The 24,215-nt window shown below is 39.1% G+C and overlaps 3 protein-coding genes and 4 long non-coding RNA genes across 7 annotated transcripts; 4 read left to right on the top strand and 3 right to left on the bottom strand.

The window, feature by feature from the left end:
- Nucleotides 1-162: 162 nt before the first annotated feature.
- Nucleotides 163-1,032, bottom strand: LOC103515789 (CDP-diacylglycerol--inositol 3-phosphatidyltransferase-like). Its single transcript, XM_008480733.1, has 2 exons — nt 975-1,032; nt 163-338 (listed from the first exon to the last, which is right to left on the bottom strand). The coding sequence occupies exons 1-2, from the start codon at nt 1,030-1,032 to the stop codon at nt 163-165; spliced, it is 234 nt and encodes a 77-aa protein (XP_008478955.1).
- Nucleotides 1,033-1,230: 198 nt separating this feature from the next.
- On the top strand, nt 1,231-2,336 carry LOC103515788. The gene is made up of 2 exons (XR_003393318.1): nt 1,231-1,290; nt 2,218-2,336. It is a non-coding gene; the product is annotated as an uncharacterized LOC103515788 (long non-coding RNA).
- A 936-nt stretch (nt 2,337-3,272) lies between these two features.
- On the top strand, nt 3,273-23,986 carry LOC103515787. The gene is made up of 8 exons (XM_026828388.1): nt 3,273-3,479; nt 9,386-9,493; nt 9,996-10,132; nt 13,595-13,660; nt 15,103-15,276; nt 22,903-23,004; nt 23,779-23,790; nt 23,975-23,986. The coding sequence occupies exons 1-8, from the start codon at nt 3,302-3,304 to the stop codon at nt 23,984-23,986; spliced, it is 789 nt and encodes a 262-aa protein (XP_026684189.1). The 5' UTR covers nt 3,273-3,301.
- LOC113470157 lies at nt 5,150-6,194 on the top strand. Its single transcript, XR_003393317.1, has 2 exons — nt 5,150-5,308; nt 5,456-6,194. It is a non-coding gene; the product is annotated as an uncharacterized LOC113470157 (long non-coding RNA).
- On the top strand, nt 6,638-9,181 carry LOC113470155. The gene is made up of 2 exons (XM_026828385.1): nt 6,638-7,428; nt 7,706-9,181. The coding sequence occupies exons 1-2, from the start codon at nt 6,922-6,924 to the stop codon at nt 8,102-8,104; spliced, it is 906 nt and encodes a 301-aa protein (XP_026684186.1). The 5' UTR covers nt 6,638-6,921; the 3' UTR covers nt 8,105-9,181.
- On the bottom strand, nt 13,866-14,534 carry LOC113470158. The gene is made up of 2 exons (XR_003393319.1): nt 14,201-14,534; nt 13,866-13,977 (listed from the first exon to the last, which is right to left on the bottom strand). It is a non-coding gene; the product is annotated as an uncharacterized LOC113470158 (long non-coding RNA).
- Nucleotides 16,549-17,253, bottom strand: LOC113470156. The gene is made up of 2 exons (XR_003393316.1): nt 17,031-17,253; nt 16,549-16,891 (listed from the first exon to the last, which is right to left on the bottom strand). It is a non-coding gene; the product is annotated as an uncharacterized LOC113470156 (long non-coding RNA).
- Nucleotides 23,987-24,215: the final 229 nt, after the last annotated feature.

The following is a 24,215-nucleotide window of genomic DNA, read 5'->3' as shown; positions in this document are numbered from 1 at the left end:
TTTTAATGTTTGAATTTTGTCTGTTTATTCCAACTCTTGAGATGTACCTAAAGAATATTTTCTCATTTCATTTTTGGCCTAATTGGGCCTTTGTGGGCTTCATATCCTGTAGCTAGGAGTCCTCCTGAGAGGGTTTTTCAGTTCACTGGACCAATTTGTTATCTACAACCCCCACAAAAGGAGCTCAACAAACAAATCCTTACTTTGATTAAAGTACCGAGCAGCATGACCGTCAATAGCATCGAGTAGTCCACTGATCACATAACACCAGCATGCTATAGCATAGTGAGTCGGCATAAAGTAGAATGAGATGAGTGCGAGAACAATCCTACCATAACCTGAAATTGAGAAGTAAAACAATTTGGGGTAATTATGCAGAAGTCACATCCATGGAAAAGAAAAGCTACTTTTTGTATTTAACCTAACCCTATAATAACACTAATCACTGCTCTAATTGTGAAAACTCCTTCTTGCGTTTAACCTAACCCTATAATAACACTGGTCACTGCTTGTTTGTGCCAGTTCCTTTGGTAGCAATATTCCACGGACGTGACTTCTGCACAAGTACCCAATTTGGTTTATGATGAGAAGCACACAATTTTCTGGTATTCTGTGGTTACAAAAGTTTGTCAAACTGAAGATATACCTACAACAGAAATGATCCTGTGAAGTATGATCCTTATCCCTTTTTCCATCCCGGCCAAAACCTTGATATATAATATTCTTTGTCCTCTTGACAGCCTGCTGGTGAGCAGGAAAGTACCTAGCTTTTTTGGCATTTCTCTAGAATTGGAATATGGTAGAAGACAGCAGATACCCCCTTTCAAACACTACTCGTTCAGGATGGATGGAGGGACTACTTACTAGTAGAGAAAAAACTTTATTCTGTACTTCAATAAACCTGGGTTATCCTGCTGGGACAGTTTTAAAAATTCCCTTTATCATACAGGCCTGAATGTCTGAAATTAGTCAGCATATCTGATACGACACGGGATCGTGCGCAAAGTCCTCATTGTAGACCTGGATGTACATCAGGTATGAAATCGAGCCATCGAGCATTGATTATGGAGATTGGACTGCCGTGTTATGACGTAAAATTGACCATAAACATTCCGTCGTGATTCGCTAGTAATAATTTATTAAAGTTTTTTTTTTAAGTTTAAAAAAAGAGGTCTGATAGAGGGAACTGTAACTGCCAAGGACTAATTGTCCCGAAAGTGAAGAAAGGATTATCTGATACGACACGGGATCGTGCGCAAAGTCCTCATTGTAGACCTGGATGTACATCAGGTATGAAATCGAGCCATCGAGCATTGATCATGGAGATTGGACTGCCGTGTTATGACGTCAAATTGACCATAAACATTCCGTCGTGATTCGCTAGTAATAATTTATTAGGTTTTTTTTTAAGTTTAAAAAAAAGAGGTCTGATAGAGGGAACTGTAACAGCCAAGGTCTAATTGTCCCGAAAGCGAAGAAAGGAAGACAGGATAGAAGAAAGCCAGCCGTTCAGAGAACGATCATTATCCGTTCAGGATAAAGTCCGCCCCGGGTGGGAATCGAACCCACGACCTAGCGCTTACAAGGCAGACGCACTACCAACTAAGCTGACTCGGCTGGCTAGCAAAGCGTTAAATCTTCCTTCTGTTTTCAAAACTCGAATTTTGCGGCCCAAAAATGTTTTAAGGTAGAAACACACTATCGTCACGTTACTTCACGTCACTTGACGTGATAGTAGTGTGGCTGTCGTGAGCAAAATTACCTACAATATTATGAGAAAAACTTTGAACTACTGCTTTCTGACTTCCCCATGATTTCACGTGACGTGATGGTACGATGGTAGTGTGTTTCCCATTATCCCATCAGGATAAAATCCGCCCCGGGCGGGAATCGAACCCGCGGCCTAGCGCTTAGAAGGCAGACGCACTACCAACTAAGCTGACTAGGCTAGCTAGCAAAGGGTTAAATCTTCCTTCTGTTTTCAAAACTCGAATTTTGCGGCCCAAAAATGTTTTAAAGTAGAAACACACTATCGTCACGTTTCATCACGTCACTTGACGTGATAGTAGTGTGGCCGTCGTGAGCAAAATTACCTACAACATTATGAGGAAAACTTTTAACTACTGCTTTCTGACTCCCCATGATTTCACGTGACGTGTCGTGATGGTAGTGTGTTTCTACCTTTAATCCTATGCATTTCTTTCTCTCCCTACTTAGGGTGACGGCACAGCGTTCATCTTCGACAAGGACCCCGCGGTGTTCACCTTCTCCATGCACTGTGGACGCAACTATCCGTTCCGCAAGCAATGTTCTGATCTGGACGTGGCTATAGACGTCGGTACGGACGATGCAGGTAATAGAACAGTTGCGCTTACTTGGGTGACGTTTTTAAGTCAAAGATCAGAAAAAATGAGGAACAACGGAATTTTTCTTTTTCTTCTACGACTTTCTGATCCGGAGATAAATCGATTTAGCACACACCATGCTTTCCCAGACCACGGGGCCGGGTTTTGCCTCATGAATGACATGGCTCTGGCTGCTCGCTATCTGATACGACACGGCATCGTGCGCAAAGTCCTCATTGTAGACCTGGATGTACATCAGGTATGAAATCGAGCCATCGAATCATTGATTATGAAGATTGGACTGCCGTGTTATGACGTCAAATTGACCATAAACATTCCGTCGTGATTCGCTAGTAATAATTTATTAGGGTTTTTTTTAAGTTTAAAAAAAAAGAGGTCTGATAGAGGGAACTGTAACTGCCAAGGTCTAATTGTCCCGAAAGTGAAGAAAGGATAGGAGAAAGCCAGCCGTTCAGAGAACGATCATTATCCGTTCAGGATAAAGTCCGCCCAGGGCGGGAATCGAACCCACGACCTAGCGCTTACAAGGCAGACGCACTACCAACTAAGCTGACTAGGCTGGCTAGCAAAGCGTTAAATCTTCCTTCTGTTTTCAAAACTCGAATTTTGCGACCCAAAAATGTTTTAAGGTAGAAACACTAACACACTATCGTCACGTTACTTCACGTCACTTGACGTGATAGTAGTGTGGCCGTCGTGAGCAAAATTACCTACAACATTATGAGGAAAACTTTGAACTACTGCTTTCTGACTCCCCATGATTTCACGTGACGTGATGTGATGGTAGTGTGTTTCTACGTTTAATCCTGTGCATTTCTTTCTCTCCCTACTCAGGGGGACGGCACAGTCCTTCTTTCTCTTTCTTTCCTCCCTTTCCCCTTAGCAATTCCATCCCTCTCCCTCTCTCGTCAGGATGTGTTTGCATTTCTCATCAGATGAGCCGCTCTGATAATGGCTCAGTCATGTTCGGTCTGTCGTTGTGTCTACTTCTAATATGTTGCCTGCACCTGGGCAGTGCCAAACTAACCCAAACGTTCCCCTATCCATTCTCCTCGCTCAACACACTGGCCTATCCGTACAACTATATGCATATCGACCAGCTTCACCACACGGGTGAGTTTGTAGCTGAATTCCGTTTAGGGATGATTTTTTTTCCCATAAAGCGTACTGTAGGAAACAACAAAGGTCTTTTCTCACGAAACTCCTTGGAAAAAAGTTAGGTTTGGAGGGCACTGTAACTGCTAAGGTCTTATTGTCCCGAAATCGAAGAGAGAAGGAAGGGCAGGATAGGAGAAAGCCAGCCGTTCCGAGAACGAACCTTCTCTGTGGTTCGCCCCGGGGCGGGAATCGACCCCGTGACCTAGCGCTTGCCAAAAGTAAAATAAACTGAAAGAATTTCGTCAGTAGCGTCGGAAATTTTGATTTTTTTTTCTCTTTTTTACACATTTTATGTAAATAAGTTTCCCCTCTCTTAAATTACATTTTGACGATTAGCTCATCCAGCTTCAATCCAATTTTTTCGATTTAAGGGCTCTAAGACTGGTAGGTATTACTGAAAATCCCTCCAGATAAGTCTTGATTTGAGGGCTACTTTTCCTATGCTTATTGCTCATGTACAGGAAAACTAGCCCTCAAGTAAAGACTATCCTAGCCAGCCTAGTTAGCTTAGTTGGTAGTGCGTCTGCCTTGTAAGCGCTAGGCCGCGGGTTCGATTCCCGCCCGGGGCGGGGATAATGTTCGTTCTCGGAACGGCTGGCTTTCCTCCTATCCTGTCTTCCTTCTCTCTTCGATTTCGGGACGATAAGACTTCTATTGTAAGCGCTAGGCCGCGGGTTCGATTCCCGCCCGGGGCGGATTTTATCCTGATGGGATAATGTTCGTTCTCGAGGCTGGCTTTCTCCTATCCTGTCTTCCTTCTCTCTTCGATTTCGGGACGATAAGACCATAGCAGTTACAGTTCCCTCTATCAAACCTCTTTAAAAAAAAGAAAAAAAAAAACTATTTATTTTGATCTCGGGACGATGAGACCTCGATTGATTAGCATACAAGGTCTATTCCAGTCCCCTCCTTGACCGTTCTCTCCTCTTGTGTTCCAGGGCTCTACATGCGGGACTACTACGTCCTCGACACCGCCATTAGTGCAGGCATACCCGTCGCCACGGTAACAGGAGGTGGCTATTGTGCAGACATAGATCAGCTAGCCCAGAGACAGACTATAATACATCGCGCTGCCACGCATGTGTACAAGGAACGAGGCCTATGACGAGACATGCTCCTTATGACATACTATGTTGCTATGACATACTATGAGACAGGCTATGACATACTATGAGACATGCTATGACATACTATGAGACAGGCTATGACATACTATGAGACATGCTATGACATACTATGAGACAGGCTATGACATACTATGAGACATGCTATGACATACTATGAGACAGGCTATGACATACTATGAGACATGCTATGACATACTATGAGACAGGCTATGACATACTATGAGACATGCTATGACATACTATGAGACAGGCTATGACATACTATGAGACATGCTATGACATACTATGAAACAGGCTATGACATACTATGAGACATGTTATGACATACTATGAGACAGGCTATGACATACTATGAGACAGGCTATGACATACTATGAGACAGGCTATGACATACTATGAGACAGGCTATGACATACTATGAGACAGGCTATGACATACTATGAGACAGGCTATGACATACTATGAGACAGGCTATGACATACTATGAGACAGGCTATGACATACTATGAGACAGGCTATGACATACTATGAGACAGGCTATGACATACTATGAGACAGGCTATGACATACTATGAGACAGGCTATGACATACTATGAGACAGGCTATGACATACTATGAGACAGGCTATGACATACTATGAGCCAGTGTAACAGGAGGTGGCTATTGTGTAGACATAGATCAACTAGCCCAGAGACAGACTATAATACATCGCGCTGCCACGCATGTGTACAAGGAACGAGGCCTATGACGAGACATGCTATGACATACTATGTGACATGCACTATGAGCCAGTGTAACAGGAGGTGGCTATTGTGCAGACATAGATCAGCTAGCCCAGAGACAGACCATAATACATCGCGCTGCCACGCATGTGTACAAGGAACGAGGCCTATGACGAGACATGCTATGACATACTATGAGACAGGCTATGACATACTATGAGACATGTTATGACATACTATGAGACAGGCTATGACATACTATGAGACATGCTATGACATACTATGAGACAGGCTATGACATACTGTGAGACAGGCTATGACATACTATGAGACATGCTATGACATACTATGAAACAGGCTATGACATACTATGAGACATGTTATGACATACTATGAGACAGGCTATGACATACTATGAGACAGGCTATGACATACTATGAGACAGGCTATGACATACTATGAGCCAGTGTAACAGGAGGTGGCTATTGTGTAGACATAGATCAACTAGCCCAGAGACAGACTATAATACATCGCGCTGCCACGCATGTGTACAAGGAACGTGGCCTATGACGAGACATGCTATGACATACTATGAGACAGGCTATGACATACTATGAGACATGCTATGACATACTATGAAACAGGCTATGACATACTATGAGCCAGTGTAACAGGAGGTGGCTATTGTGCAGACATAGATCAACTAGCCCAGAGACAGACTATAATACATCGCGCTGCCACGCATGTGTACAAGGAACGAGGCCTATGACGAGACATGCTATGACATACTATGAGACAGGCTATGACATACTATGAGACATGTTATGACATACTATGAGACAGGCTATGACATACTATGAGACATGCTATGACATACTATGAAACAGGCTGTGACATACTATGAGCCAGTGTAACAGGAGGTGGCTATTGTGCAGACATAGATCAGCTAGCCCAGAGACAGACTATAATTATAATACATCGCGCTGCCACGCATGTGTAAAGTGATTAGTAAATTTTTATAATCATGCTTAAAGGTTCAAAAAGAAACAACTTCTGTAATGTTGAAAGTTGGAAACCCTTTGAAAACTATTTTTTCGATCAAAGTTAGTTGTATGTGGTTTTGTGATTAGCTCTATTTTGCAGGAAAATGGGTTATGCTTCCTCCGGGAATTTTTTAGCCCGTAGTTTATTCGATCATGGTTAAAGAATACCTATGTACCTACCTAATTTGTTTAATATTCAGTTTATCAGTTTATTAAGAGATGAGAAGTTGAATGAGTAAGACGCTATAACTTTTAATATTGAGTTTTACTAATCATAATATTTTGAAAGTGGTATCAAAAATTAAGGAATTTTTTTCTGTGCAGTTTCGTTAAATTTGTTTCACAGATAGATTATCCAGAATAATTGAAATCTTAGCTTTTTAATAAATAATTAATTGTGAATCTTATTCTATTGAATGATATCTTGCATACTTTGTCAACAAGTTGAAATAGAGCGGATGCTATACTAGTGGCATTGCACAACGCTTACTCCAAAATTTCAAAATGAGTTGTAATCGATGTGAACGAGTTCTTGACCCCCAGGATACAATTGCTTGCACTGCGCAAGGATGTTCGAAGAAATTTGATTCGTCTTGCGCGGGGTTGTCATTGACCACCTTTTCACGTATGGGTAAGAGGAAAGACACATGGAAATGTATCGGTTGTAGAGGTCAAAAAGGAGCGGGCAAGGACTCGGAAAATGATGAAGATGATGATCAGATCGTTGTCCTCAGAAGTCTATTCAAGGAATTCAAGGATGAAATCAAGGCAAAGCTGTCTGATGTAGAAAATGGATTGCAATATCAGTCAAAACAACTCGATGATGTTTTAACTAGCTTTAGAGAAATGAAGAAAACCGTCACTTTCTTGCAGACTAAACAAGAAGAATTGGCAAAAGAAAATCAATCACTAAAGAAGACGGTGAAGGATTTGCAATGTCAGGTAATGGAGATGGATCAAAGATCTTTGGATCATAATTTGGAGGTGAATGGCGTGCCAGAGTCAATAAATGAGAAGACAATATTCATGGAAGCAAATATAAAGCAAAACCAGGTGTGAGATTTTTTCTCTACACGCGTGTACTGACGTTCGGATTTTTAACGCGTGTACTCACGGGTTAACTGATACAATTTATATCATTCATTGATAAAATATACTCCAATGTGGGTATGGGTAGGTATATACATGCGAGTATATCGTACTTCCAGTTTCGGTCATAGGAACATTACCATGAGGTCAAACTTTAAAATTTATACAAAAAATCCTCGGACTAAATGTCAAAAAACACGAGAAGACAATATTCATGGAAGCTTTATGTACTTCAACCAAAGTTAATATTCCGACTGCAGACACGTACAACATGAAGCGTTCATTTGTGGGAGCTCCTGGAAAACCAAAGCCGATCATTCTGAGTTTTCAATGTAAACAGGATCGTGATGGGATTCTGAAGGCGGCAAAAAAGTACAAACCGAAACTTTTGGATCTTACAAAAAACCCAGCAGATGTACAACCTATCTACATAAATGAACAGCTGACTCCACAATTGAAAGATCTATTTTACAAGGCAAACCAAATCAAGAGAGAGAAAAAATACGCATACCTGTGGATTTCTGAAGGGAAAATTCTGCTCAAGAAAAATGATACAGCGAAAGTAATTAGAATTAGGAACATTGAAGACTTGAATTAATAAGTTATCAGCTTTTTCTTATTATCCCTATTATTGTAATTAATAAGATGTTATGAAATTCTATTAATGGGAAGTATCAATACTTTTCAAAACAATATTCACCGGAATAAAGTTAACTTTAAAAAATTTGACAATGTGGAGGAATGTGAACAGAAACTACTGATTAGTTCGAAAGAAAATTTAAACGTTATTCACATAAATATCCGTAGTTTACGTAAGCATTGGAATACACTTCAAAGTTATTTGGTATCAATATTAAAATATTTAGATGTATTAGTTCTAACTGAAGTGAATGTTAAAGAGGATGAAATAACTTTGTATAGTTTAGACAATTTTGATTCCTACTCTAGGTGTAGACTTAATGGTAATGGAGGAGGCATTTTGGTTTTTGTTCGTAGGGTTTTTGTTGTTGAAAGGTTGTTTTATGAACTAGAAGAATGTGAACACTTATGTTTGAAAATTCAAAATGTATCCTGTAATTTTGATTATATTTTAAGTTGTATTTATAGACCTCCTAGCAGGAATCTTAATGTATTCATAGAACAATTAAACAATTTCTTAAATGAGGATGGTGTAAAAAAGCATAATTCCATAGTTTTAGGTGATGTTAACATTTGTACTATCGTTAAAAGCAAACATTCTTTTGAATATCTGAACACTCTAATTTCCAAGGGATTTTTAAACACAATCTCTGACTATACAAGGGAAGAAATAGTAAACCAAGAACTACAACGTTCTTGCATTGATCACATAAATATCAAAATTAAAAATCATAAAAATATTAATTCATTTGTAATCAAAAATAAAGTAGCCGATCATTATTTCGTGGGATGTTCCATAGCTACAACAAACAACAAACAGTACTTTTCCAAACTAAAAAACAATAGGTACAAAAAGTCGGTAATTAGTACAAAAAAGATAAATGAAGAAATAGATAAAACAAATTGGGCATCTTTCTTAGAATTAAATGATCCTATTGAACTGTATCACCAAATAAAAAGGAAATTTGACGAGATTTACAATGTCTCGAAAATTGAAATAGTAACAAATGAACTAGACAGGTTAAAACCTTGGATTAATGATCAGTGAAGAGTATAAGTTATTTCTTTTACATCTATTGTTATGGAACTTCACAAAGTTACTGAGTCTTCCATCATGATACCCTCCAGATAAGTCTTGATTTGAGGGCTACTTTTCCTATGCTTATTTTTCTCATGTACAGGAAAACTAGCCCTCAAGAAAAGACTATCCTTAAGGGTTGTTTCACACTCGTTTTCTCAGATCGTTTCGAGGCTGCCAAGATGGGTAAGTACCGTCTGTTCAACCCAGCCGACGTACCGGACAAACTCATCAAGGATTGCGAGAAACGCAAACAGGACATTCTGAAAGGTCTGGAAAGTCACTACGCTCCAGAACATCTGAACATAAGCATCGAGTACTTCCACCACCCGAAGACAAGATTCCCCACGCCCAACTACAAGGTCAACATTATGAGCGACATGTTTGGTGGAATGAGAATGTCCGAGGTAAGTAGTAAACCTTTCAGATAGACCTGACAGACGGATCTTTTCAGCCGAACCTGTCCGGTCTACCTGATAGTGAGTGGCTGGACTAAGGGTTTTTGGGCTTAAAAAAAAAGGTTTTCACCGCCGCGCCGTGTTTATTTCGTAGCAATGAAACAACTGCTAAACTGCTACATTTCACTCCTGTGGTCTGTGTCATAGCATGTCCATCCCACAATAAGTCCCTCATCAGATGGGCCATAAGAGACACAATACTTCCCATTCAGGTGCTGGGTCCACACGAGAACACCAGAAAGTAACCCGTTGAAATATTTGCAACTAGTGGTTGACCCGTCCTTTGTACGGGACCACCACACACACACAAATAAGTCTGGAAAGTCACTACGCTCCAGAACATCTGAACATAAGCATAGAGTACTTCCACCACCCGAAGACAAGATTCCCCACGCCCAACTATAAGGTCAACATTATGAGTGACATGTTTGGTGGAATGAGAATGTCCGAGGTAAGTAGTCAACCTTTCAGATAGACCTGACAGACGGATCTTTTCAGCCGAACCTGTCAGGTCTGATAGTGAGTGGCTGGCCTAAGGGTTTTTGGGCTGAAAAAAAAGTTTTCACCGCCGCGCCGTGTTTATTTCGTAGCAATGAAACAACTCCTACATTTCACTCCTGTGGTCTGTGTCGTAGCATGTGTCTGGAAAGTCACTACGCTCCAGAACATCTGAACATAAGCATAGAGTACTTCCACCACCCGAAGACAAGATTCCCCACGCCCAACTACAAGGTCAACATTATGAGTGACATGTTTGGTGGAATGAGAATGTCCGAGGTAAGTAGTAAACCTTTCAGATAGACCTGACAGACGGATCTTTTCAGCCGAACCTGTCAGGTCTACCTGATAGTGAGTGGCTGGCCTAAGGGTTTTTGGGCTTAAAAAAAGTTTTCACCGCCGCGCCGTGTTTATTTCGTAGCAATGAAACAACTGCTACATTTCACTCCTGTGGTCTGTGTAGACGTAATCAAACAAGTGAACATGGGTCCTAAACTTACATTAGGTAATAATCATTATAGTCATAAGGAAAACGATCGCTCTATTTATTGGAATCACATTACTATGCAATCACTTGAGAAGGCAGTAGGTAGTATAAACATTACTAGTCCAGGCAATGATGGAATTCGTTTGATTGATCTAAAGAATAATTTTAAGAAACTTAGTCATTTATTATTGCATTTTATGAATTTGATGTTTGATTCTGGTATTGTTCCACCCGAACTAAAAATATCCACAGTAACCCCTCTGCATAAAAAAGGTAGAAAAGACGATATTAATAACTACAGGCCAATAGGAAATGTTCCTGCACTGGCAAAAATTTTGGAAAAAATCGTTAATAATAAAATTCACCCATTCATTGAATCTAGTAATATAATCCCGCATTTTCAACATGGTTTTCGTCCAGGTAGAAGTACGGGGTCTCTGCTTGATGATTTCGCTGGCAAAATAAATCAGGGAATAGATCAAAGAAAGTACTGCGTGGTTGCATTCATAGATTTGATGAAGGCGTTTGAAACGCTAGACCATAGAATACTCATGAGTAAACTTCAAAATGCGGGAATAAGGCACAAAATTTTAAGATTGATCGGGAATTATTTGGAAAATAGAACTCAAATCACAAAAATAGGGAACTTTGTAAGTTCGAAAAAACCCATAACCTACGGTTTGGTGCAGGGGTCCTGCTTAAGTCCGGGGTTTTACAATGTCTATTCGATGGACATCCAATATTTGAACACCAAATGCTCTTTGTTCCAATTTGCTGATGACTTGGCAGTTGTCTCAATTGACGGGTCTATTAACAGAGCTATTCAGAATCTCCAAGAGGACATAATTCTCATCGAGAAATGGTTTTATAACAATGAAATTTTTATGAACTCTAGCAAAACCAAAATTGTTTTAATTAAAAGTCCCCACTTATGAATTTGATGTTTGATTCTGGTATTGTTCCACCCGAACTAAAAATATCCACAGTAACCCCTCTGCATAAAAAAGGTAGAAAAGAAAATAAATGAAGATTTGGTCAAAATAAAATGCCATAGTAGAATTTGCCTAGTTAACGGAACTTATGAAGGAATCTGTCCATGCTTGGAGTTAGAATTCTCAGATGAAGAAAAATATGTGCTGGGGGTCAAGAACTCGTTCACATCGATTACAACTCATTTTGAAATTTTGGAGTAAGCGTTGTGCAATGCCACTAGTATAGCATCCGCTCTATTTCAACTTGTTGACAAAGTATGCAAGATATCATTCAATAGAATAAGATTCACAATTAATTATTTATTAAAAAGCTAAGATTTCAATTATTCTGGATAATCTATCTGTGAAACAAATTTAACGAAACTGCACAGAAAAAAATTCCTTAATTTTTGATACCACTTTCAAAATATTATGATTAGTAAAACTCAATATTAAAAGTTATAGCGTCTTACTCATTCAACTTCTCATCTCTTAATAAACTGATAAACTGAATATTAAACAAATTAGGTAGGTACATAGGTATTCTTTAACCATGATCGAATAAACTACGGGCTAAAAAATTCCCGGAGGGACGGACCCAGCTTGTTCCCTTATAATCCGGTAGAGATTTTCCCCCTTAGAATTCCTAGACCACTCGAGGAAACTATCGATTCTGTTATCAAATTTTGCCAATGAAATGTGTGATCTTCAGTGCTGTCTTGAAAAAAAAAAACATCATCTTTTCTTTTAAAATAATGTGAAGACGTAGGAAAAATAACATGAAAAAGAGTATGTAGACTTGTAGAGCTATAACCTACCTTTACTTGGAGAAAAGAATAAATTTCAAACAGATTTATTTTCGGTGACGAAAAAAATGGCGCCGTGATTTGTCATTTCTGAACAAACTGCTGTCATCTTGTGAACATACAAACAGATTTATTTTCGGTGACGAAAAAAATGGCGCCGTGATTTGTCATTTCTGAACAAACTGCTGTCATCTTGTGATTAGGAAATCTGCTAGGGAAGCTAAATTCCTAATGATTAGGGAATCTGCTAGAGGAGCTGAATCCCTAATGATTAGGAAATCTGCTAAAGGAGCTAAATTCCTAATGATTAGGGAATCTGCTAGAGGAGCTGAATCCCTAATGATTAGGAAATCTACTAGGGGAGCTAAATTCCTAATGATTAGGGAATCTGCTAGAGGAGCTGAATCCCTGATAATCAGGAAATCTGGTAGGGGAGCTAAATTCCTAATGATTAGGAAATCTGCTGAGGGAGCTAAATTCCTCGTCCCCATAACATTAGGAAATCTGCCAGGTGAGCTGAATTCCTGATTATCTATTGAAAAATGTGTTTGGTGAGCTAAATTCCTCGTCCCCATAACATTAGGAAATCTGCCAGGTGAGCTAAATTCCTCGTCCCCATAACATTAGGAAATCTACCAGGTGAGCTAAATTCCTGAATATCTATTGGGAAATATGTTTGGTGAGCTAAATTCCTCCCCATAACATTAGAAAATTTGCTAGGGGAGGTAGCATTTTTTCTGCGATGGTCGATGATCTCGGCGAGGGTCAATGGTCGCCGTTATGGCCGCGCACTTAGTCGTACAAAATGTTGCCATAAGAGACACAATACTTCCCATTCAGGTGCTGGGTCTACACGAGAACACCAGAAAGTAACCCGTTGAAATATTTGCAATCGATATACATAGGTATGAGTGCAAATTTTTTGTCGATGGTGAGATTTGTACCCGGGGCGTTCACCTTCTGCGTGGTAAGGATGCATAAGGAGTAAGAATAACTAAAAATTTCACGATTCTAAGCAATGTACAGACAAATCTACAATTTTATTTATATAGAAGATAGGTATGAGCGCAAATTTTTTGTCGATGGTGAGATTTGTACCCGAGGCGTTCACCTTGTGCGTGGTATAATTTTTTTACATTGAATTTTTTCAGAGAATATCTGCTTTGGACGTATTTCTGGAACCAATGCTACTGAAACCTTATCGTCTCACCATCAATGTAAGTAATCTATGTAAAATATATTCAGAAATAGGTCACTTAGATACCTATCAAAATATACGTAATTGCAAAGTAACAACGATAATATATTTTCTTCGGCTTTTTTAAAACTTTCTATTTTTACCAATGCACAACCGATTAAAATAAGTACTAATTTTCTCCGTTTGAAATTTATTGAATAGAGTTTTGAGTATTAATTTTTTTATTTAGAACACAACTTGTTTATACACGTAATAAATATTTTTATTTACAAATCCTATTTCTAATCATTTTACACACATCACACATTAAACCCGAGATCTACCGACTTAGAAAACCTCAGATTAAGTTAGGTTGGGTTGGGTTAAGTTAGGTTGGATTGGGTTAAGTTAAATTTTCTCCGTTTGAAATTTATTGAATAGAGTTTTGAGTATTAATTTTTTTATTTAGAACACAACTTGTTTATACACGTAATAAATAAATATTTTTATTTACAAATCCTATTTCTAATCAATTTACACACATCACACATTAAACCCGAGATCTACCGACTTAGAAAACCTCAGATTAAAAGGGAAGATTACGATTCGTTTCAAATTACCAAGGTCAATTGTCATATTATTAACTTTTTCATGACATTCGAGTTATTCGTCTCAAAGATTTTGCACAACACAATTCATCTCAAAACTAAAACTCAAGTAGACAGAAAAAAAAATATGGAAATTAGGGAAATTTGGTCCGACAAGACGCAATGCGATGCGACGAAATAAAATTTGAGACGAATTGTTCAGTTTTTTTTTACAGTTATCGACACCCTTTTTGTAATCCCTTTTCAAGACGAATCGTAATTCGCCCGGTTTTAAAAACCAATCATAAATCTCCGTTACCTACCTTCTCTTTCACATCGCCAGCGGTTGCAACTTCAACGAAGCCAAACACGCTGGATTGAAGTAGAGTTTGTTCTCATTAATCATATTGACCAGGTTGAGTTTATTTTCTACCACATTCACACTGTACAGATCATACATGGTGCATAGATTGGCTATGAAGTGCCTACTGAGGAGGCATTGTTTGTATTTAAGGAGGCTCTCGAGGACTGAGGCTCTTAGTAATGCTGTGATATCCACAAAAATTGTGAAGAAGCTCTCAGCTTCACCACAAATAAATCATGATTTATATTCTTTTACAGGTAGAAGAGACAGATGGCTTTGTTGTTGGCCACAAGGATGTATGATTTCTCCAGACTTGAGTTACCTGTAACGTGACAAACATGAAGTTGATGGAGTTTCATCTTCTTCACGTGACGTGTACCTGCACTCAAGTTCAGACGGGATACGCGTGTTTTGTCAGCCTCTCAATTAGCCCTAAGGTTGATTCCTTTCAGCTGACATTTGGTGTTGGCTACTTTACAGCCAGTATGAGATATGAGACATCATCAAATGAGAGATTTTTATTTTCTTTAGGCCCGTCTGCCTTACTCGGCCGAGTTTCACGACACGCGCGCAGAACGTGAGGAGCTAAAACGAGAATACGCCAAGTATTTGGAAGATGGAATGAAGATGTACCATCAACCCGGCCCTCTAGAGGCCAAGATGAAGGCCAAACTAGTCGAAGCGTTCGAACCCGAAATCTGTGAGGTGAGCTGAATTCCTAATGATTAGGAAATCTGCTAGGGGAGCTGAATTCCTAATGATTAGGAAAAACCAATCATAAATCTCCGTCACCTGCACCTACCTTCCCTTTCACATTAGGTAATATGCTAGGAGAGCTAAATTCCTAATGATTAGGGAATCTGCTAAAGGAGCTGAATCCCTAATGATTAGGAAATCTGCTAGGGAAGCTAAATTCCTAATGATTAGGGAATCTGCTAGAGGAGCTGAATCTCTGATGATTAGGAAATCTGGAAGGGGAACTAAATTCCTAATGATTAGGAAATCTGCTGAGGGAGCTAAATCCCCATAACATTAGGAAATCTGCCAGGTGAGCTAAATACGCCAAGTATTTGGAAGATGGAATGAAGATGTACCATCAACCCGGCCCTCTAGAGGCCAAGATGAAGGCCAAACTAGTCGAAGCCTTTGAACCCGAAATCTGTGAGGTGAGTTGAATTCCTAATGATTAGGAAATCTGCTAGGGGAGCTGAATTCCTAATGATTAGGGAATCTGCTAGAGGAGCTAAATTCCTAATGATTAGGGAATCTGCTAGAGGAGCTGAATCCCTAATGATTAGGAAATCTGCTAAGGAAGCTAAATTCCTAATGATAAGGGAATCTGCTAGAGGAGCTGAATCCCTAATGATTAGGAAATCTGCTAGGGAAGCTAAATTCCTAATGATTAGGAAATCTGCTAGGGAAGCTAAATTCCTAATGATTAGGGAATCTGCTAGAGGAGCTGAATCCCTTATGATTAGGAAATCTACTAGGGGAGCTAAATTCCTAATGATTAGGGAATCTGCTAGAGGAGCTGAATCCCTTATGATTAGGAAATCTACTAGGGGAGCTAAATCCCTAATGATTAGGGAATCTGTAGAGGAGCTGAATCCCTGATAATCAGGAAATCTGGTAGGGGAGCTAAATTCCTAATGATTAGGAAATCTGCTGAGGGAGCTAAATTCCTCGTCCCCATAACATTAGGAAATCTGCCAGGTGAGCTAAATTCCTGATTATCTATTGGGAAATATGTTTGGTGAGCTAAATTCCTCCCCATAACATTAGATTTGCTAGGGGAGCTAAATTCCTGATTATCTATTGGGAAATATGTTTGGTGAGCTAAATTCCTCCCCATAACATTAGAAAATTTGCTAGGGGAGCTAGCATTTTTTCTGCGATGGTCGATGATCTCGGCGAGGGTCGATGATTGCCGTTATGGCCGCGCCAAGCCTGGCGCTTCTAAATCTTTAACAAGCCTGACCCTTCTAAATCTTTAACAAGCCTGGCCCTTCTAAATCTTTAACAAGCCTGGCCCTTCTAAATCTTTAACAAGCCTCCTAAACCTTTAACAAGCCTGACGCTTCTAAATCTTTAACAAGCCTGACCCTTCTAAATCTTTAACAAGCCTGGCCCTTCTAAATCTTTAACAAGCCTGGCTCTCCTAAACCTTTAACAAGCCTGACGCTTCTAAATCTTTAACAAGCCTGAAGCTTCTAAAGTGTAACGGTTTAGAAAGCATGCTAGACTTTGAATTCAGAGGTTGGTGGTTCGATTCCCGGTCAAATTTAGCATAGTCAACAAAATACTACTATTCGTATTTAACCTTAAAATCCTTGAAAAAGCCTGAAGCTTCTAAAGTGTAACGGTTTAGAAAGCATGCTAGACTTTGAATTCAGAGGTTGGTGGTTCGATTCCCGGTCAAATTTATCATAGTCAAAAAAATACTACTATTCGTATTTAACCTTAAAATCCTTGAATTTCCTACAGTGGATATGTAAGTAGAGATTTACATTGAAAATACTATGAAATAAGCTATAAATTTAGTATTGAAATTTTCTCCGTTTGAAATTTATTGAATAGAGTTTTGAGTATTAATTTTTTTATTTAGAACACAACTTGTTTATACATGTAATGAATAAATATTTTTATTTACAAATCCTATTTCTAATCATTTTACACATATCACACATTGTTAAGTTAGGTTGGGTTAGGTTAGGTTAGGTTAGGTTGGGTTAGGTTAGGTTAGGTTGGGTTAGGTTAGGTTAGGTTTGGAATCATACATTACCTACCTTCCCTTTCACATCGCCAGCGGTTGCAACTTCAACGAAGCCAAACACGCTGGATTGAAGTAGAGTTTGTTCTCATTAATCATATTGACCAGGTTGAGTTTATTCTCTACCACATTCACACTGTACAGATCATACATGGTGCATAGATTGGCAATGAAGTGCCTATTGAAGATGTACCATCAACCCGGCCCTCTAGAGGCCAAGATGAAGGCCAAACTAGTCGAAGCGTTTGAACCCGAAATCTGTGAGGTGAGTTGAATTCCTAATGATTAGGAAATCTGCTGAGGGAGCTGAATTCCTAATGATTAGGAAAAACCAATCATAAATCTCCGTCATCTGCACCTACCTTCCCTTTCACATTAGGTAATCTGCTAGGAGAGCTAAATTCCTAATGATCAGGGAATCTGCTAGAGGAGCTGGCGTTCGAACCCGAAATCTGTGAGGTGAGCTGAATTCCTAATGATTAGGAAATCTGCTAGGGGAGCTGAATTCCTAATGATTAGGAAATCTGCTAGGGGAGCTGAATTCCTAATGATTAGGAAAAACCAATCACAAATCTCCGTCATCTGCACCTACCTTCCCTTTCACATTAGGTAATCTGCTAGGGGAGCTAAATTCCTAATGATTAGGGAATCTGCTAGAGGAGCTGAATCCCTGATTAGCTGAATGAGGTCTCATTAATACTTACCTGGCAACTTTCCTTCAAGAGTTTTGCTGACGGCATCGAACGTATCGTACGCAAGTTGAAAGTTATTCTCCGCCACGTGGAGTAGGCCAGTGTTGATTTGATGTTGGAGCTGAAGTGCGGATATCTGATCTGCGGAGTGAGTTGTGGAGGGAGTGGCGGAGTTGAGGAGTGCTGAGGAGGACGAGAAGTGAACCTTGAGGTGAGCTGAATTCCTGATTATCTATTGAAAAATGTGTTTGGTGAGCTAAATTCCTCCCCATAACATTAGAAAATTTGCTAGGGAAGCTAAATTCCTGATTATCTATTGGGAAATATGTTTGGTGAGCTCAATTCCTCGTCCCCATAACATTAGGAAATCTGCCAGGTGAGCTAAATTCCTGATTATCTATTGGGAAATATGTTTGGTTAGCTAAATTCCTCGTCCCCATAACATTAGGAAATCTGCCAGGTGAGCTTAATTCCTGAATATCTATTGGGAAATATGTTTGGTGAGCTAAATTCCTCGTCCCCATAACATTAGGAAATCTGCCAGGTGAGCTAAATTCCTCGTCCCCATAACATTAGGAAATCTACCAGGTGAGCTAAATTCCTGAATATCTATTGGGAAATATGTTTGGTGAGCTAAATTCCTCCCCATAACATTAGAAAATTTGCTAGGGGAGGTAGCATTTTTTCTGCGATGGTCGATGGTCTCGGCGAAGGTCAATGGTTGCCGTTATGGCCACGATTTGGATGGAGCGGAGCTATTGTATTCGGTTGGTACTTAGGACAAGGTCTGCTCAGGAATAGAAATTATTTCTTCAATAAGAATGATCATGACTCCAGAAAGAAACTTGATTTCAAGTACAAAACTTTGTCAGAGGTTGTAACCAAAGTTGTGTTGGCTCAACCACAGTACAGTTCCGTATTGCCTATTCAATCACACTCAACATCACCGCGGAGCTATTGTATTCGGTTGGTACTTAGGACAAGGTCTGCTCAGGAATAGAAATTATTTCTTCAATAAGAATGATTGTGACTCCAGAAAGAAACTTGATTTCAGATACAAAACTTTGTCAGAGGTTGTAACCAAAGTTGTGTTGGCTCAACCACAGTACAGTTCCGTGTTGCCTATCCAATCACACTCCACATCACATTATGACCAAGCAGACAGATCACACACACCTTGTGCTACGGTGGAAAGGTATGGTCCAATTACCAAGGAAGATAATTTTAATGAAGCAGCCATGGAATAAATATTCACTTAGGATTTCTGACTCATTCATCATTGTTATTTTTGGAAAACTGCTAAAAAGGAAAGCTAGTAAGCCGTTTGAATCTAAAGTATGTATAATTGTTGTACTGTCACAAAAATAAAAATTTAAAAATAAAAGCAGTTCTAAATTGAGCTGTGAATGAGATTCACTGAAAAAATAATAGACAGCAAAAAAGGAAAGAAAAACTCTTTTATGAGCTTTTTTTAATCCTTATCAATATAATTACTTAGCAACTACTTGGGTACCTACTACTACTTATCTTCATCCTCTTATCAGGATCCTACAGTCCTAGACTTCTAGGTCTAACCTCTTAGATTACTAACGAGAAGCGAGTCGACGATTTTTTAGGGTTTGATTCACTGAAAAAATAATAGAAAGCAAAAACAAAAAAGGAAAGAAAAACTCTTTTATGAGCTTTTTTTAATCCTTATCAATATAATTACTTAATACTTAGCAACTACTTGCGTATAGGCACACTTATCTTTTTCTCTTATCTCTTATCAGGATCCTACATTCCTAGACTTCTACTAACCTCTTAGAAGTCGATTACTAACGAGAAGCGAGTCGACGATTTTTTTTTAGGGTTCAAAAAAAGACCTATCTTAAAACTCTGCCTATGCAGTGTTGCCAGATTGGTCATATGGGATTACCGTACAATTTTTTCGAAATTGCCGTGTTTTACCGTACGCCATGTTTTACCGAACCAGACGCTAGACGGAGCAGCACACTAAAGAGGAAGGAGCCCCTCAATATCCCTCAGACTGTGGGATTTTTTTTAGTTTGGTTTTCTAAATACCTCAGGCCGTGGGATTTTTTTACTTTCTATTACTAACGAGAAGCGAGTCGACGATTTTTTTTTAGGGTTCAAAAAAAGACCTATCTTAAAACTCTGCCTATGCAGTGTTGCCAGATTGGTCATGTGGGATTACCGTACATTTTTTTCGAAATTGCCGTGTTTTACCGTACGCCATGTTTTACCGAACCAGACGCTACACGCGCCATTTTCTGTAGCGCATGCGTAGTCTTCTTTTTTGTTTGTTTACATTTAAACGGTGGCCATCTTGGCCATGTTGTGTTCATTTCACGTTTGACCTAGCTTTGTGGTAGATGAGAGTTCTCCAATATTTTTTTTTTTATTTCAAAAGTTTTTTTTGTTAAAATCTACATAAGTTATTTTAATTTTGTGTATCGAAAAGCTGAAAGTCTGGTGATTCCAAAAATGGTGTTTTGTTCAGCGTATGGCTGCTCCAATTCCAGCGCTAAAGGGAAAAATCCTGGAGTCACATTCCACAAGTAAGTAGATACTTTGGTTTGCCCGCTTTTATTAGTTTGAAACTTGAATGTAAAGCTTGTTAAAAGTAAATAAATTTGAGAAATCAGTACCCGTTCAGTGAAAAGCATAGATTGGTCATATGGGATTACCGTACAATTTTTTCGAAATTGCCGTGTTTTACCGTACGCCATGTTTTACCGAACCAGACGCTAGACGCGCCATTTTCTGTAGCGCATGCGTAGTCTTCTTTTTTGTTTGTTTACATTTGAACGGTGGCCATCTTGGCCATGTTGTGTTCATTACTCATTAGTTCATTTCACGTTTGACCTAGCTTTGTGGTAGATGAGAGTTCTCCAATATTTTTTTTTTATTTCAAAAGTTTTTTTTAGTTAAAATCTACATAAGTTGTTTTAATTTGTGTATCGAAAAGCTGAAAGTCTGGTGATTCCAAAATGGTGTTTTGTTCAGCGTATGGCTGCTCCAATTCCAGCGCTAAAGGGAAAAATCCTGGAGTCACATTCCACAAGTAAGTAGATACTTTAGTTTGCCCGCTTTTATTAGTTTGAAACTTGATTGTAAAGCTAAAGTTAAAGCTTGAATGTAAAAGTAAATAAATTTGAGAAATCAGTACCCGTTCAGTGAAAAGCATATAATCAGATATACTCGTAGAGAAGGCCGTATCCAGGATTTTATCGAAGGGGGGGGGGAGGGGCCAAACAGTGATGGATGATGTACGGCGGGAGGTGGTGGGTGCTCCAAATTTTCGTAACCTGGCCCATAGTATAAGAGGAAAATTAAGCTGGGAGTGCGAGGGGGCCTGGGCGCCCCCCCTAAATATGGCCCTGGATTTATCTGGAAATTTGTAATAAGTTATCTTCCTATTTCTAATTACACTCTGAATGTATTAATATTTTATTTAAATATTAAATAATCATCTGTTACAGGTTCCCCCTTGATCTCCTGTCTTCCTTCTCTCTTCGATTTCGGGAGGATAAGACCATAGCAGTTACAGTTCCCTCTGTCAAACCTCTTAAAATAATAATAATAATAATAATCATCTGTTACAGGTTTCCCCTTGATCCTGAAAGGCGAGCCTTGTGGGTTCATGCTGTTAGAAGAAAAGATTGGACTGACACGACTTCAAATGCAGACCAAGGTCACAGACAAAAAAGTGCAACTTTTTGAAAGGTCTCTCCAAAATAATCGGTAGGTACCTGCTTGTTTTTTATTTTCTCTTCTCTATGTAAATTGTTTTGGTATTATAGACCATTTGGAATAGGTGCTGCTGGCTATTTCAAAAGATTGGTCCCCATCTCATACAGCACGCTTGTGCTCGGATCATTTCAAAGAAGAAGATTTTGACAGAACATCCCGTGAACGTGTAAAAGATTGGTCCCCATCTCATACAGCACGCTTGTGCTCGGATCATTTCAAAGAAGAAGATTTTGACAGAACATCCCGTGAACGTGTGAGGCTTCGAGAAGAGACGGTTCCATCCGTATTTCCAGGATTTCCTTCCCATATGCAAACTGCTGAAGTGGTAAGTTTTTTGTCATTGGTCTTAAGGAGGGTAAATAATATACATGTGTTTCCTTTGGAAATTTGGAATACATTACTCTTTACTGTGTTCTTGCACGTACCCGAGTTCAAATCTTTGTCCTAGGTACGAAAAACAAAGGAAAACAAAAAAAAAGTTCTGATCAAATGTCATTGGTCTTAAGGAGGGTAAATAATATACATGTGTTTCCTTTGGAAATTTGGAATACATTACTCTTTACTGTGTTCTTGCACGTACCTACCCGAGTTCAAATCTTTGTCCTAGGTACGAAAAACAAAGGAAAACAAAAAAAAAAGTTCTGATCAAATGATTAAATTGATTATTTCCAGGTCAGGAGAGCTCCAAGAAAACTACCTACCTCGCCACTGCCATCACCACCCCTGGAGCCTGTTCCTATGGTATAATGTTCGTTCTCGGAACGGCTGGCTTTCTCCTATCCTGTCTTCCTTCTCTCTTTGATTTCGGGACGATAAGACCATAGCATAGCAGTTACAGTTCCCTCTGTCAAACCTCTTAAAAAAAAAAAAATCAAACGTTTTATAATTAAATTATGTCTGTTTTTCTTGTTGTCTAGGTTACCAATCAATCATACAAGTACGATGAACCTGATGATGCTGAAAACGGCTGGCTTTCTCCTATCCTGTCTTCCTTCTCTCTTCGATTTCGGGACGATAAGACCATAGCACTTACAGTTCCCTCTGTCAAACATCTTCAAAAAAAAAAATCAAACGTTTTATAATGAAATTATGTCTGTTTTTCTTGTTGTCTAGGTTACCAATCAATCATACAAGTACGATGAACCTGATGATGCTGAGACACATTTCTGTGTGGCTGTTATATCGTACAAGTTTGTACGGAAAACTATTAAGGAGGTGAGTTTGTACCGAAACCTGTTATTTCTCTGTGGCTGCTATATCGTACAAGTTTGTACGGAAAACTATTAAGGAGAAGGAAGTGAGTTTGTACCGAAACCTGTTATTTCTGTGTGGCTAAGTGCCTACTGAGGAGGCATTGTTTGTATTTAAGGAGGCTCTCGAGGACTTGAATGCTGGCCTTGAGACGGCCCAGGTAGAAGAGACAGATGGCTTTGTTGTTGGCCACAAGGATGTATGATTTCTCCAGACTTGAGTTACCTGTAACGTGACAAACATGACGTTGATGGAGTTTCATCTTCTTCACGTGACATTAAGTACCTGCACTCAAGTTCAGACGGGATACGCGTGTTTTGTCAGCCTCTCAACTAGCCCTAAGCCTCTAAGGTTGATTCCTTTCAGCTGACATTTGGTGTTGGCTACTTTATAGCCAGTATGAGATATGAGACATCATCAAATGGCTGTGTGGCTGTTATATCGTACAAGTTTGTACGGAAAACTATTAAGGAGGTGAGTTTGTACGGAGACCTATTAAGTAAAAATTAAGTTGAGTAAGCAAAACAGTTTATATTTTTTACAAGGAAAAATCGCTATTAAGTTGTGTCCACAGTTCCACATATAGTCCACCTCGTCGATCAATGAGGTCGACTATGGGTGGACACAGCTTTACACGAATAAAAAAGTTTTCACATATTTTAATGTAGTCAATAGAATCCCTAAAAACGACTGTGTAGTTCTGATCCTGATCCTAAATGTTTGTTTTGGTGATTTCAGGCTGAGGAAATGGTGAATCCGCCCCGGGCGGGAATCGAACCCGCGGCCTAGCGCTTACAAGGCAGACGCACTACCAACTAAGCTAACTAGGCTGGCAAATTAAACTTTAAATTTTAACTAGGTATAGGTAAAGGTAGCTACATGAAATGGAATAAAATATAAATCTATACTCAATCTACCTGACCACCTACAAAAGTTACACATTTAATACTTAGTTAATTTGGTATGTCGTTATGATTGAGAAATTCCGTTATGGAAAAGTATGCTTTTTCTATCAACATTTGTTTTACCTCAGCTTTGAATCTCAGGTAAGGTAAATCTATCACATTAGCAGGTAATTTATTTATAAATTTGTAACACTAGAAATTTGGTCCATTTTGACTTTTGGTTAGACGTAAATATTGAGATGTATCACATTAGCAGGTAATTTATTTATA

Source organism: Diaphorina citri, unplaced genomic scaffold (genome assembly GCF_000475195.1).
Source record: "Diaphorina citri unplaced genomic scaffold, Diaci psyllid genome assembly version 1.1 scaffold1417, whole genome shotgun sequence".
NCBI classification, from domain to species: domain Eukaryota; kingdom Metazoa; phylum Arthropoda; class Insecta; order Hemiptera; family Psyllidae; genus Diaphorina; species Diaphorina citri.
Note: the sequence above shows the minus strand (reverse complement) of the source record. Positions and strands in the feature narration are given on the sequence as shown.